At 32.3% G+C, this 14,677-nt stretch overlaps 1 protein-coding gene across 3 annotated transcripts in view; it reads right to left on the minus strand.

Moving 5' to 3' along the window:
* The window catches only part of LOC139492079 (synaptonemal complex protein 1-like), a 57,523-nt gene that overhangs the window by 11,466 nt on the left and 31,380 nt on the right, over positions 1-14,677 (minus strand). For all 3 annotated transcript variants that reach the window (XM_071280216.1, XM_071280214.1, XM_071280215.1), the window contains exons 20-24: positions 10,778-10,848; positions 10,109-10,190; positions 9,163-9,288; positions 6,630-6,818; positions 437-640 (exon numbers count right to left, since the gene is read on the minus strand). In XM_071280216.1, coding sequence (XP_071136317.1) covers positions 437-640; positions 6,630-6,818; positions 9,163-9,288; positions 10,109-10,190; positions 10,778-10,848 — 672 coding nt within the window. The remainder of the gene's footprint in view (positions 1-436; positions 641-6,629; positions 6,819-9,162; positions 9,289-10,108; positions 10,191-10,777; positions 10,849-14,677) is intronic.

Here is a 14,677-nt window from a genome sequence, read left to right on the forward strand (position 1 = left end):
TATGTTAAGAAATAGGTTAACCTGTTCGTGAATTGACGACAACGTTTAACAAGTGCAATTGTCCTTTGAAATCAGCTCACATACAGTTAAATTTCATACCGTGCGCAGGCAAGAAACAAAAAGATATTTTAGTATGTTATGTGTTCATTCCTTTGTAAGATTGTGTATAAATATAAAGTTGTTTCTTGCATGCGCACCTAGTTTATTTAATGTAAATTTGACAAATTTTCACAAATTTTGCGGGAAAACGTCTTAAATAGGCACGAAAACGTTGTTATTGTGACGTCATTGACGCAAAATTTTGGAAAAATAATATCAAAACTTAAAGCTTTCATCCTAAAGTATTCAAAAAGTACAAGTTTTTAATTTTTCTTGGGTTTTGAAATTTCCGAAAAAAATAGGCCAAAAAGGGGTCTTAATGCCCCTACTCCTTTACCTCCATTTTTGATCTGCTTTCACTTTGTTCCACTAAAATTCTCATTTCACCAATTTCTTTCTCCTTTTCAGCAACAATTTTTTGGTTTTCCTGTTGATATTTTTCTAATGTTGACATCATTTCAGCTATCTGGTGCTCACATTTTTGTACCATCTCTTCTTTGTCTTTGGAAGCTTTGTCTGACAATTTTTTCATTTGTTTCTCCTTCAATCCAAATAAAGATAAGACATCAGAAACATTTGAAAAAACAATAAAATGCTTCGCTGAGCGCAGCCTGATACGACCGCAGAGGTCGAACCCTGAACAGTTGGTGCAAGTTTGGACACAATATTCAAGCTTGATACTGTCTGAATTTGGAATGTGATCAAATTTTTGACATAATATAGGTTTCTGACACAAAATAAATGTTGTGAATTATCTAAAAATTTTAAATGAATTAAAAAAAATTGTATTAAATTTAAATTGAAGATTTCTTTCTATTGCGCATTACTGTGCAAAAGAAGATTTCTTGCTATTGCGCAATACTGTGCAATTGAATATTTCTTGCAATTGCGCGATACTGTGCAATTCAATATTTCTTGCTATTGCGCAATACTGTGCAATTGAAGATTTCATGCTATTGCGCAATACTGTGCAATTGAAAAATTCTTGCTATTGCACAATACTTAATATAATAAATACACATCCTGTTTGCTGTATATCTCCTGCCATATCATTATTATTTGCTTTTATATATAAATCAGAAATAACCAACTTAAAATAGAAAATTTTAAAGAAAAAAAAAAGGAAAAAAAGGGGGAAAAAATGAAGGAAAAAAAATCCCCCCTAAAAAAAATTTGAACCCCCTTATGATTCATCACCCCCAAACTCAATCCCAGCCTTCCCTTTGTGATATGGTACCTTGCAGTACAATTTCAGAGAGATCCATACACTTGAACACAAGTTATTGTCTGGAAACTAGGAAAATGCGTTTTTTTGCCCCTTCTTGGCCCCTAATTCCTAAATTTATGAGGCAATTACCCCCAAAATCAATCCCAGCCTTCCCTTTGTGGTATGGTACCTTGCATAACAATTTCAGAGAGGTCCATACACTTGAACACAAATTATTGTCTTGAAACTAGAAAAATGCTTATTTTTGGCCCCTTTTTGGCCCCTAATTCCTAAACGTTTAGGGCAATTACCCCCAATCTCAATTTCAGCTGTCCCTTTGTGATATGGAACCTTGTAGTACAATTTCAGAAAGATCCATACACTTACACACAAGTTATTGTCATGAAACTAGAAAAATTCTTGTTTTTTGCCCCTTTTTTATGCCCCTAATTCCTAAAATTTTGAGGCAATAACCCCCAAAATCAATCCCAGCATTCCCTTTGTGATACGGAATCTTGTGGTACAATGTCAGAGAGATCCATTCACTAATACACAAGTTATATTCTGGAAGTTACAAAAATGCTTATTTTTTTCCCCTTTTTGTCCCCTAATTCCTTAACTGTTGGTACCATAACCCCCAAAATCAATCCCAACCTTCCTTTTGTGGTATTGAACCTTATGGTAAAATTTCATAGAGATCCATTTACTTAAACTAAAGGTAAAGTGCAACCAGATGCTCCGCAGGGCGTAGCTTTATACGACCGCAGAGGTTGAACCCTGAACGGTTGGGGCAAGTATGGACACAACATTCAAGCTGGATTATGCTCTAAATTTGGATTGTGATTAAATAGTTGACACAGCATAGGTTTCTGACACAGAATGAATGTGTTCTAATGAACTTAAAATTTTTGTTTTCTCTTAGAGCAATTCACTATGCTGGTGAATATTAATCCTCTCAAAAAAATGTTCGAAGAAATTTTCTTTTTTATTTATGAAATTTCAAATGAGAAAAAATTGAACCCAATTTTTTTAATCTAATCCCCCTTTCCCTTATTCCAAAACTAATCTCAATTAAAATTTCTAATGGAGTTTGCAACAATAACTACTCATTTAAATACATCATAAAATATTAAGATGTAAAAAAACTGCTTGTTATCACTGAATGGTAAAGATTATTTTAATCTATCAGTTGGTAGTAAAAAGTGAATATACATTGTATATTGTATATAACAAAGATTTAAGTTGATTCTGGACAAAGAAAGATAACTCCAATTAAAAAAAAATCTTGCTATTGCACAATATTTTGCAATTAGATATTTCTTGCTTACTATTCTGGACAAAGAAAGATAACTCTAATTAAAAAAAAATTTGCTATTTCACAATATTGTGCAATTAGATATTTCTTGCCATTGCGCAATACTGTGCAATTGAAAAGACTTGCTATTGCACAATACTTAATATAATAATTTTAGATCCTGATTTGGACCAACTTGAAAACTGGGCCCATAATCAAAAATCTAAGTACATTTTTGGATTTAGCATATCAAAGAACCCCAAGATTTCAATTTTTGTTAAAATCAGACTAAGTTTAATTTTGGACCCTTTGGACTTTAGTGTAGACCAATTTGAAAACAGGACCAAAAATGAAGAATCTACATACACAGTTAGATTTGGTATATCAAAGAACCCCATTTATTCAATTTTTGATGAAATCAAACAAAGTTTAATTTTGGACCCCGATTTGGACCAACTTGGAAACTGGGCCAATAATCAAGAATCTAAGTACATTTTTAGATTCAGCATATCAAAGAACCTAACTGATTCATTTTTTGTCAAAATCAAACTAAGTTTAATTTTGGACCCTTTGGACCTTAATGTAGACCAATTTGAAAACGGGACTAAAAGTTAAGAATCTACATACACAGTCATGACAGTTAGATTAGGCATATCAAAGAACCCCAATTATTCAATTTTGATGAAATCAAACAAAGTTTAATTTTGGACCCTTTGGGCCCCTTATTCTGTTGGGACCAAAACTCCCAAAATCAATACCAACCTTCCTTTTATGGTCATAAACCTTGTGTTTAAATTTCATAGATTTCTATTTACTTATACTAACGTTATGGTGCAAAAACCAAGAAAAATGCTTATTTGGGTCCCTTTTTGGCCCCTAATTCCTAAACTGTTGGGACCTAAACTCCCAAAATCAATACCAACCTTCCTTTTGTAGTCATTAACATTGTGTTTAAATTTCATTGATTTCTATTTACTTAAACTAAAGTTATTGTGCGAAAACCAAGAATAATGCTTATTTGGGCCCTTTTTTGGCCCCTAATTCCTAAACCGTTGAAACCAAAACTCCCAAAATCAATCCCAACCGTTCTTTTGTGGTCATAAACCTTGTGTCAAAATTTCATAGATTTCTATTTACTTAAACTAAAGTTATAGTGCGAAAACCAAGAAAATGCTTATTTGGGCCCTTTTTGGCCCCTAATTCCTAAAATGTTGGGACCAAAACTCCCAAAATCAATACCAACCTTCCTTTTGTGGTCATAAACCTTGTGTTAAAATTTCATAGATTTCCATTCACTTTTACTAAAGTTAGAGTGCGAAAACTAAAACTATTCGGACGACGACGACAATGACGACGACGCCAACGTGATAGCAATATACGACGAAAAATTTTTCAAATTTTGCGGTCGTATAAAAATGTCAGATAATTCATAGAATTCATGAGTTTGAGAGATTTTCAGAGGGAAGAGCAGAACTTGATTGTAAACGGTATCTAATGCAATTAGCTCAAAGTGGTATTGGCAATGATTTCATGATCAGTCATGTTGAAAGTTAACTTTCAAGGGAAAATAATGATGTACCACAACTGGAAGATGTAAATAATGCCAGTGATGTCCCCAACAATGATGTATGGCACCAACAATTTGATAAATATGAAATAGGTCTCCACCACCTATTCCAACCTAGAAGTTAATACTGGTCCACAAAATATATAAGGATACCATTGACTTTTCCTATCTGACAACCTTGTTTAAATATAATTGAGAAAACTGATGAAGATGCAAAAAGATATTAACCCTGACCAAATCAGCTTGGTCTTGTTCCTACATTGCTGAGATGAAGGCTGTTCTTAAGATGACTTTTCTCAAAGGTATTGATGTAAAGTCAGACATAAATCAAATTGGTCAAGGCATTGCTAAGAAACCAAGTTTTTTGTTACAGATATATGCAGATAATGAGGTATCTACACTTCACTGATCCTCACCAGCAAGTTATGCAAAGAGGGGAAGCTAATTATGATGGTACTTACAAAGTACGATATATTATATAAATCCTTAACAAGAAATGAAATCCAACAGGTGACAATTGATGAGTGCATGATATCATATAAAGAAGGGTTGCATTCAAGCAATACATGCCTGCTAAACCAACAAAATTGGCATCAAACTTTGGGCATTAGCAGAGTCTGACACTGGATACATGTCATATTTTGAGATCTACCAGGGCAAGACAGATCAAACACAGGAGTGTAGGATTGGCCAGCACTGTTTTCTCTTGTCTTGAAAGAGCAACTTTACCCTGGCAAGGTTGCACCATTTTGTTTCAAAATTTTAATACTTGAGGTTGCAGAAGTGTCTTCAACAACAGCAGAGAATTGACAAAGGACTAAATGCCAAAAAACCTGTTTATGTAACACTGAAAGGAGATAGTCAGTTTAGGCAAAATGGGGCAATTGCTGCTAAAGTATGGAAAGACAAGAGCATCATAAATTGTGTCTGTGATCTCTACCATACATGACAACAGCTTGACAGAAGTAAGTAGAATTGTTCAAAATGAAGGACAATTCCAAAGGCAAGAACTCCAATGCTCAAAGATGGTTGCAGATTACACAACCTACATCGGTGGTGTTCACTGTTGGGATCAGTATATTCAATACTATTTCTTAGGAAACAAGACACTGAAATGGACAAAGCAAGTTTAACGCCTACCATCTCAACCAAATCACCAGCAAGCTACATCAATGACCTTCTTGGATTTTTCAAATTCTGTTGCTACTAAGCTTACCGCAGGATATACAACAAGGGAGAATTGCAGGGGAAGGCCATCAAACCTACCAACAGAAATCAGATAGACACACAAGTATTTACCAGCAGACAGCAGGGAAACAAGACATGATGTCACATATGCTGGCTGTTCAACAATGTAAACAAATATTACTAGGAATTAGGGATTATTTTGAGTTTTGAATACTTCATGAAACAAGTCTGAGGGCTCAGAAACAGGACTGACCGTTTCTATTTTTAGTCAATAATAAATATAGTGTCCAACTTAAAAAATATTGCAAACATCTGGCATAACAATTTTGATATTCATGAAAGGGATTTACCTCATTTATTCAAACCTAAAGGTTTTGATGGAAGGGCAACATGCCTAGCTACCAGTTTAGCTGCCGATAAGGGTACAATAGATTCTACTAGGTTTTCTTGAATATAATAATTTTTGAACACATAATGAATGAAACTGAAAGATATGCAAGCAAACAAATTGCCGAAAACCCAGACATTAATAAATCTCCTTGGTCAAAACCAAGTCTGCCAGAAATAAAAGCTTTTATTGGCCTTTGCTTTGTAATAGTAAATGATGTAAGCCAGAAATCAAACTTCACTGGTCAATGATTCCTGTATAGAATCTACAATATTCTGTAAAACAATGTCCAGAAATAGGTTTATACAAATCATGAGGTATCTTCATATCAGTGACAACCAAAACTCTCAACAAACAGGTCATCTGCCATATGATGTACTATATGAAATAAGAAGCATCTTGAATATGTTTAATATGTTTAGTATGTTAATGTAAAGAGAATGCGTACCATGTTTCAATACCGTAGTCTGATTAGATGAATGTATGATCGGCTTCAAAGGAAGGGTTAAATTTCAACAGTATATGCCAGCCAAAAGATATGAGTACTGGTAGATGCCAGTAAGATTATATAAAACCCTGTCTTACAAGTCTTATAATTGATACAATAATTAAAGGTACAAGCTAGCTAGTGCATTTGATTTCACGTGATTTAAATATTTTATGACATCAAAAGCATGTATATTTCAAAAACAGCATGAAAATTGTTGTGAAAATTTACTTAAAATAATGCTGGATATCTATTGTATACCAATAAAATTGATTTATAATTCCTCCACCTGATTATCAACTGATTGAAGAATCTTTAATAAACAAACACTTGATTCATAATTCCTCCACCTGATTATCAACTGATTGAAGCATCTTTAATAAACAAACACTTAATTACCTCTTTTCTAGCTTCATCTGCAGCTTTCTTTTCTTCATTTGCATGACATCTCAATTCAATATTTTGTGTTTCTAAATCTTGTTTTTCTTGGTTGATATTTCTTAGTTCTTCATTTAATTCCTCAATTTGTTTCTCTTTGTTTTCTGTTTCTTTAGTCTGTGAGGTTACCTTGGACTTTAATGCACGCATCTGAAATCAATCACAATAACTTAAGAAGGCTGAGCCAAATATATGGATTTGTAGAAGCAACATTATCAACCCTTTCAAGGCTACACAAAAAAATAGAAAAATGGCTGCTGCTGCTGCATTTTTTTGTGTTCATTGTTTAGAACAGTATATTCCTTTTCAGACTGAAATCTGTGATGAATCTGAAAACGCATCACACAGTATAGCTGACTTATATAAATCCTGAAACCAAATTTCAGAAATCCTTGTATTGTAGTTCCTGAGAAAAATGTGACGAAAATTTTCAACTTGGCTATCATGTGTAAAATCATACAAGTGTTCGGTTAACAGGAAGTTGTCAAGTGATCAATCTGAAAACGCATCACACGGTATAGCTGACTTAGATAAACCCTGAAATTAAATTTCAGAAATCCGTGTATTGCAGTTCCTGAGAAAAATGTGACGAAAATTTTCAACTTGGCTATCATGTGTAAAATCATACAAGTGTTAGGTAAACAGGAAGTTGTCAAGTGATGAATCTGAAAACACATCACACAGTATAGCTGACTTAGATAAACCCTGAAAGCAAATTTCAGAAATCCTTGTATTATAGTTCCTGAGAAAAATGTGACGAAAATTTTCAACTTGGCTATCATGTGTAAAATCATACAAGTGTTCCGTAAATAGGAAGTTGTCAAGTGATCAATCTGAAAACGCATCACACGGTATAGCTGACTTAACAAAACCCTGAAATTAAATTTCAGAAATCCTTGTATTGCAGTTCCTGAGAAAAATGTGACGAAAATTTTCAACTTGGCTATTATGTGTAAAATCATACAAGTGTTCGGTAAACAGGAAGTTGTCAAGTGATGAATCTGAAAACGCATCACACGGTATAGCTGACTTAGATAAATCCTGAAACCAAATTTCAGAAATCCTTGTATTGTAGTTCCTGAGAAAAATGTGACGAAAATTTTCAACTTGGCTATCATGTGTAAAATCATGCAAGTGTTCGGTAAACAGGAAGTTGTCAAGTGATGAATCTGAAAACGCATCACACGGTATAGCTGACTTAGATAAACCCTGAATCCAAATTTCAGAAATTCTTGTATTGTAGTTCCTAAAGAAAAATGCGACGAAAAATATTCATAGGACGGACGTCCGACTGACGGAAGGACAGACAGAGGTAAAACAGTATACCCCCCTTTTTTAAAGCGGGGGTATAAAAACTACTTTTAATCTACATTTATTTTGTTGTTTAATCTGCCATATAATAAAGAAGACCCTAGTTGCTCGATTCTGAAGCCTATTGCACCATACACAATGTATAATGTAATCGTGGCACAAATAAGTGGCTCCGTCCTCAAAATTTTCAGTCAATCTCTGTTTCCCCCACTTTTTCTACGTCTAGCAATGATCAATCAAATCATATTTCCCCCACGAATTAAATGAAATAAACACATTGAGATAACAGGAAACCTTTTAACTAATCCTTGTTGTAATTTTCGGCATAGAAATGCTGCAATATTTACATATTTACAGCTTCGTTTCCTATTTCCACCATTTGCATTTGTCAAAATATTTGTTTTTATTTTGCTTCTACTGCATGCTTTTACTTTAAAAATTGCCAGGATTTCAAGTGCAAATGAGACCTTGTATATCCTCTATTCATACGAGGAAAAATTAGAGAGGACCCGTATAAAAACCGAATGGTTTAAGAGTCCTGATGAAAAATCCATTGTCATTGCGTCATATGCCGCGAATAGCAGTGGCGGACAGCGTACTTCATCGCGGCATATGACACGTATAGCGTTGAAAGGGTTAAGTTGCAGGTATTTTCTTTATTAACAGTTTTGGTGATTTGGCTTAATCCAGTTTATAATTATGATGTTAACTGATTAATATTTATTTCCCTAAACGTCAACCTTTGACAATGAAGCTGAGGGGAAAAAAATATCAAGAAAAAACTGTTTCCATCCAGATAAATGTATGATAAGGTCATTTATTTGGTGCTTTGAATTTGAAAATTGAAATTCAAAATAGAATTGCCAATCTATGGGGAAAAAAAACCAGTATTTAGAAATGGGGGAAAAAAAACCAGCATTCAGAAATGAGTCTGTCAGACATCAGAATCTGCATTTTTGAATTGTTAAACAATTATTAATAAGCATTAGGGCTTCAAAATCCAACAATTAGTGCAAAACTGCAAAATCTGCCAAAAGAGCATCTGACATAAAGTTTTTTTTTGCATTATTTCCATTTTTTAATACCATGCATTATCTACTTGATACATATTTTTCACAAATGATGCACATGTCTTTTTATAAATGTTTTGTGTAAATGTCATCTCTGACTGGCAACTACCTACCTCCTTTTCAAGTTCCTTTACTTGTTTTGTCTTTGTTGAGACATTCTCTTTAAGATTTTTTATTTTGGTATCTAAAGCATTGGTTTCTTTTGCTTTATGTTCCAATTCATCATTTAACACTTTATCCTGTTGTTATAAAAAAAAAGTAGAAAATATTTATATGATAAATTATACAAAAAAACATTGCTTCTATATTTTTGTAAAATGGAAATACATGTAAAAATAAATTCAAATATTAAGATGAAGAAGAGTTTAATAATTACAAGTAAATTCATAATTTGTAGCTTTATTTGTCATATTTGAAGAAATGAAGAGTGCTTCCTTTCTATTCAAACATTATTTTATGTTTGTTTTTCCACTTACAGGACTTAACCATTATCAGCACATCAAATGTATTTTTTCACCCCATATCCCTGATTAAAGTGAGAATGCTTGAATTAATTCACTTTAAACTTTATATTGTTGTTAGTATTGGTAAAAGTAAACTCCATTTGATATTGAGTTTGTCATTGCAGATATTTTGGACTGTCAAATTTAAGTCAATTTTGAACCAGCTCATGCCCTGAATGCTCGAATCGTTTACTTTTATTTTTGGAGGAATAGCTAAAACTAACTTGCTTTTAAGTATTGATTTGTCATTCCAGAGTAAGAAAGGAGGAAGGAAGTTTAATTATTGAATGAGGGTCATGGGTCTTTTTCAGTATGCATCTACTACCATTATGCAAAATTATCTAAAAAATAGTTGTTGGTTGTAGTTATTTTGAAAGTTGAAAATGATACAGAAATATGAGATATGATGCATTTGTCTGTATAAGAAAAAAAATGTATAAGTAAACATCTCTATATAAGACTTTTCTCTCTATGGTATTCAAACATTATTAAGCCTGCTTCAATAACTTAATTCTCACATGATTAAAGACACAATTGACTTTATTATATACACTACCTGCTCTTCTCTATTCTCATTTAAATTTTCAATTTCTGATATCTTTATTTCTAAACTGGATTTTAGATCCTGAATCTCAAATCTATAAATGAAAGAATATATATCATTTAACTTTGTATTCCCAAATATAATACAAAATCTTTCACACAGAGCAATGTATGTCAAGACTGCATACTTGATTATTACATTTCAATTTTTATTTAGAAAGAATGAGGTTTACCATCTTAATATGTCAGTGATTTGGGCAAATCATTCAGATTTTTTTTTTATAGAATATGTAATCCCTGTACTTCAGCTTCATTACAATATGTGTGTACTACATTTTTTTTTTGGAAGTACACAAACACAACAAACCAAGGATTTGACATTTGTTTATATTCAAACATAATAAAATAATGCATATAATTTGAGGTAAATGCTATTTCTCAGTTATTTATATCCATATTTCAGGAGTAAAGACTTTGGTCAAGTAGGTCAGGTTTTGCCTAATAAATTTAACTGGATCAAAGGTTTACATAATTATAGATGATAAACCAATTTATCAGAGTCTACTAAATAGCTAATTTCAAAACTTTTTTTTTTTTTTAATAAAATTCTTGGTTGATTTGCTTTCATACAGGCCTTCCTTTGAAATTTGTATTTGCCTTCTGACGGTTCTTTCAAACAAACCTTAGCTGTTCTTCTGAATTGGTACATTCCTCAAGTTTTGTTTCTAGCTTTTTCACCAATTTGGAGGATTTCTGAAAGAATTGGAAAAAAAAGTGTACATTAGAAGGAAGATAAAATATGATAACCCTACATTATGGTAAGGTAGTGTATCAAAGGACAAGGTACGATAAGCATCAGAGAACGGCCCCCTAATTTCGTTCAAATTAAAAGTGACTTGCTATTAAATATAATACATTATTTTTAAAGTTTAAAACCTATATTTTTGTAAACATCAATAGATTTTTCAACTTCCGTTGATATCATTCATGCTCTGTTGCTGTAAAGACCTCAAGCTTCTGGAAAAAGGCAGAAAAATGGCAGTTTCCAAACCTTTTTCTGCATTTTCAACTATGAGGGTACCTACGACCCACGATCATATTTATACCAGGCATTCCATGAACATAAATGTTGATGCAGTTCAAATATTTTAGTGGGTCGTAAGTACGCTCATAGTTAAAAATTCAAAAAAGTGACAAAAAATCGTCGTTGTTTTCATTGAATCATCGAAATTTTTAACCGAACTGCGGACCGGAGATGATTTCCGGTATTTACTAGATCCGACGACGGAAATGTATTCTTGCTACGCTATAATAATGGCTAGTTTCTTTAGGACGAAAAATAAACATATTTGAGACAGGAAAACAGGATATTCCTTTACTCATTATTCTTGAATTTAAAGTGACATTTTAGCAGACCGTCGAAATTTGACCCAAAATTAGACGGAACTGTGATAAACTTCAGAGAAATACTGGGAACGTAATTGTGAATGAATATAATAACTGGTTCATACTCAAAAAGTGCATATACGTATTTTGTGTCATAATTTGACAAAATCGTCGCCCTGGAATGTTTTAATCTCCATTGACACTTTTGTGAAAGGTGCTTTCTTTCACGTCCGCATTTCTACCAAGTATGGCATGCCAAGTTAACATTTTAGACAATCATTTAATAAAAATACAGATGGCGAAAATAAACTACAGAACTGTGAATAATAACATACATTGTTATTCATATCACATAAGTAGACACCATGTGACAATTTTAATTAGTTAATTGTGTAAGTGTAGCAATTATCAAGATTAAACAAAACTATCCAACACTTTTATGATCTAAATTATGTATCTTGAGTTATTTTTTTGGTCATGGTGTTGAATTTATTGAACTTATTATTTGTAATTGTCACCTGCCTTCCCGTTGTTCTATCTTGACGACAACGCGTGTTACTTCGTATTTCTTGTTTGCAAATTATTCTCTACATATCTTTCCGTTAAAATTTGCATGCATAAAGTATTTGTCACTGGACGGTCAGAAAACAACATTCAATCAATCATATATCTTCTAAAATAACAGCACTACATGTATAATGAAGTTAAACATATTCAAAAGAATAAAAGCTTCTTTTATTTTTTAATCAGATATTTACACGTCAAAGAAAATAAAATAAGTATTGAATATGAAAGGAATAAAACGCATCATAATTAAAGATATCTTGCTTGTAAGACGTGTGTTTCGCATACAAAAGACTCATCAGTGACGGTCGAATAAAAAATGTCAAATGACCATATTAAAAAGGCTCAAAATTCCGATTTTTTTTTTTTTTTGTGAATAAAGGTTATTTATTCCTGAATATATTATCCGTAGTTTTTGCAAACAATATACAGTTTTGTTAACAGTTAATTCATAAAAGTTACTATTTCAATAATGATTCATGTTTACACAAAGTGCTAACTTTTGGACATCATGTTGCTGCATGGGTTGTTTGTTTCATTAATTTTTATTGTGCTATATCTTAAAAGGTTACAGTCCGTTGGAATATTAGTTATCTTGGTGTAATCAGGGGTGTACAGAATTTTACACCGTTGTTGAAAATTCATACACCCTGAGGCGCAGCCGAATGGGTGTATGAATTTTCAACAATGGTGTAAAATTCCGTACACCCCTGATTACACCAAGATAACGAATTTATTTCTTATGAACAATTCCTTTACTCATTTTGAAACCAGGATGTAAAATTGAAAAAAAGGTAATGAAAAATTTACAGCGTAACATTTTGTCAATGTCCATGTTGCTGCTCATTGTGAAATACTTTTTACATAATTTTTGGAAAAATCGAGAAATTTTTGTGTTCTTTGAGTTTTCCGAAAAAAAAAAAATTGAAATATTTTTAAAATTTTTTGAAATATTTTTTTTAATTTTTTTTAATTTTTGCTTATTAAATTTTTTAACATTTTGTTTTGATTTTTTTTTTTTTTTTTTTATTTTTTTTTATCTTGGCAAAAAAAAAAAAATCTGAAATTTTTGGCAAAATTTTATTTATCCCCGGGTGAACCAGGGTGGGGTGTTATTTACACCTGGGTAATTAACCAATCAGATTGCAGTATTTTTGCTGCATAAGAAATAAGACATATTACCCTAACTTGACACTCCGATCCAACTAGTTTTTGTTCTTACCCCTTAATGCCAATTGATTAACGGAAATCAGCAAATACCAATTTTTAAGTCTTAAGTTTGACCAGGCCGGTGTCAGAACCCACGATATCAGGCGTTTTAATTCATTTATTATATTTATTAAATGGTACAATGAATTAATAAAAGGGTGCATACTGTAAGAATCCATCTTATATGAATCCGCGCTTAAACATACACATCCACCCAAAAGAAATAACTTTTGCAACATAGAGTGGGAGGCCCATATTCGCCGGGGACACAATTTCGCCGTTTTATGATTTTGAGGTATAAACACTTCAAAGGATGGCTGAAATGGAAGAAAATATGCCGATAAATTATAATTTTATAACAAATATGATTATTTTTTAAACTTTAACAAAATTACGACACTAACTGCAAAAGATCGAAAAACGGACAACAATTTTTCGGTCAATTTCCTGAATGAAAAACAGGATTTTCAAAGATTTTTTTCTTAGTAATTTTTTGACTGATTGGCCTAAATTTCTGTTTTTTTTACACCTTTGAAATGTCTGCTGTTCATCTATAATGAAATTTATTTGATAAATATTATAAAAAGCTGCATTTATTTGATATTTATTTAATATTTTAAATTGGTTTTAAATAGATGTGTAAAAACGGCGAATATGTGCCCCCCATTGACAAAACGTCAGGAAATTGCAAGCACCCTTTAATCTAACTTTACAGATGATTATTTTCAAACAAACATGTTTTCAAGCTTAGGAATGTTTTGTATTTGAAGTTATCTTCATATAGAAATATCAGTATACTTCAAAAACATAACTATTCTTCTTCTTTTTTGGAATTTTATTCTCATACACACTGTCCCGGTCTACACTTATTTAGTTTTTATACATTGACTTATGATATTTGGCATACAGTGTATAGCCATGACTCAAATATCATAACAGTCTAATTTTGTTTATTTTCTTTGGTTACATCTTCTGACATCAGACTCAGACTTCTCTTGAATTGAATTTTAAATGTACGTATTGTTATGCGTTTACTTTTCTACATTGGCTAGAGGTATAGGGGGAGGGTTGATATCTCATAAACATGTTTAACCCCGCCGCATTTTCGCGCCTGTCCCAAGTCAGGAGCCTCTGGTATTTGTTAGACTTGTATTATTTTAATTTTAGTTTCTTGTGTACAATTTGGAAATTAGGTATGGCGTTCATCATCACTGAACTAGTATATATTTGTTTAAGGGCCAGCTGAAGGACGACTCCGGGTGCGGGAATTTCTCGTTACATTGAAGACCTGTTGGTGACCTTCTGCTGTTGTTTTTTCTATGGTCGGGTTGTTGTCTCTTTGATACATTCTTTGATACATTTCCCATTTCCATTCTCTATTTTAATATCGTTATGACATTTACCGTTGATCTCAAGGTCCAAT

Source organism: Mytilus edulis, chromosome 10 (genome assembly GCF_963676685.1).
Source record: "Mytilus edulis chromosome 10, xbMytEdul2.2, whole genome shotgun sequence".
NCBI classification, from domain to species: Eukaryota; Metazoa; Mollusca; class Bivalvia; order Mytilida; family Mytilidae; genus Mytilus; species Mytilus edulis.